Source organism: Antrostomus carolinensis, unplaced genomic scaffold (assembly GCF_000700745.2).
Source record: "Antrostomus carolinensis isolate BGI_N321 unplaced genomic scaffold, ASM70074v2 scaffold42128, whole genome shotgun sequence".
Taxonomy (NCBI): Eukaryota; Metazoa; Chordata; class Aves; order Caprimulgiformes; family Caprimulgidae; genus Antrostomus; species Antrostomus carolinensis.
In genome coordinates this window covers 25,222-25,449 of record NW_010334404.1, presented here as the reverse complement: position 1 = coordinate 25,449, position 228 = coordinate 25,222, and the positions used below count along the sequence as shown (strand labels likewise).

Here is a 228-nt window from a genome sequence, read left to right as displayed (position 1 = left end):
GCCCAGCAGCAGCTGCAGAGCGGAGCCCCCAAGCCGGCGGCCTCAGGCAAGCAGGGCAACGTGCTGCCGCTGTGGGGCAACGAGAAGACCATGAACCTGAACCCCATGATCCTCACCAACATCCTCTCCTCGCCCTACTTCAAGGTGCAGCTCTATGAGCTCAAGACTTACCACGAAGTGGTGGACGAGATCTACTTCAAGGTGAGCCTGCGGGCCGCGCCCTGGGCG

At 62.7% G+C, this 228-nt stretch overlaps 1 protein-coding gene across 1 annotated transcript in view; it reads left to right on the top strand.

Annotated features, from left to right (window-relative positions):
• Window positions 1–6: 6 nt before the first annotated feature.
• The window catches only part of PRPF38B (pre-mRNA processing factor 38B), an 8,588-nt gene continuing 8,366 nt past the window's right edge, over window positions 7–228 (top strand). The window contains exon 1 of the mRNA XM_010174213.2: window positions 7–201. Within this exon, the coding sequence (XP_010172515.2) occupies window positions 91–201 (111 nt within the window). The 5' untranslated portion in view covers window positions 7–90. The remainder of the gene's footprint in view (window positions 202–228) is intronic.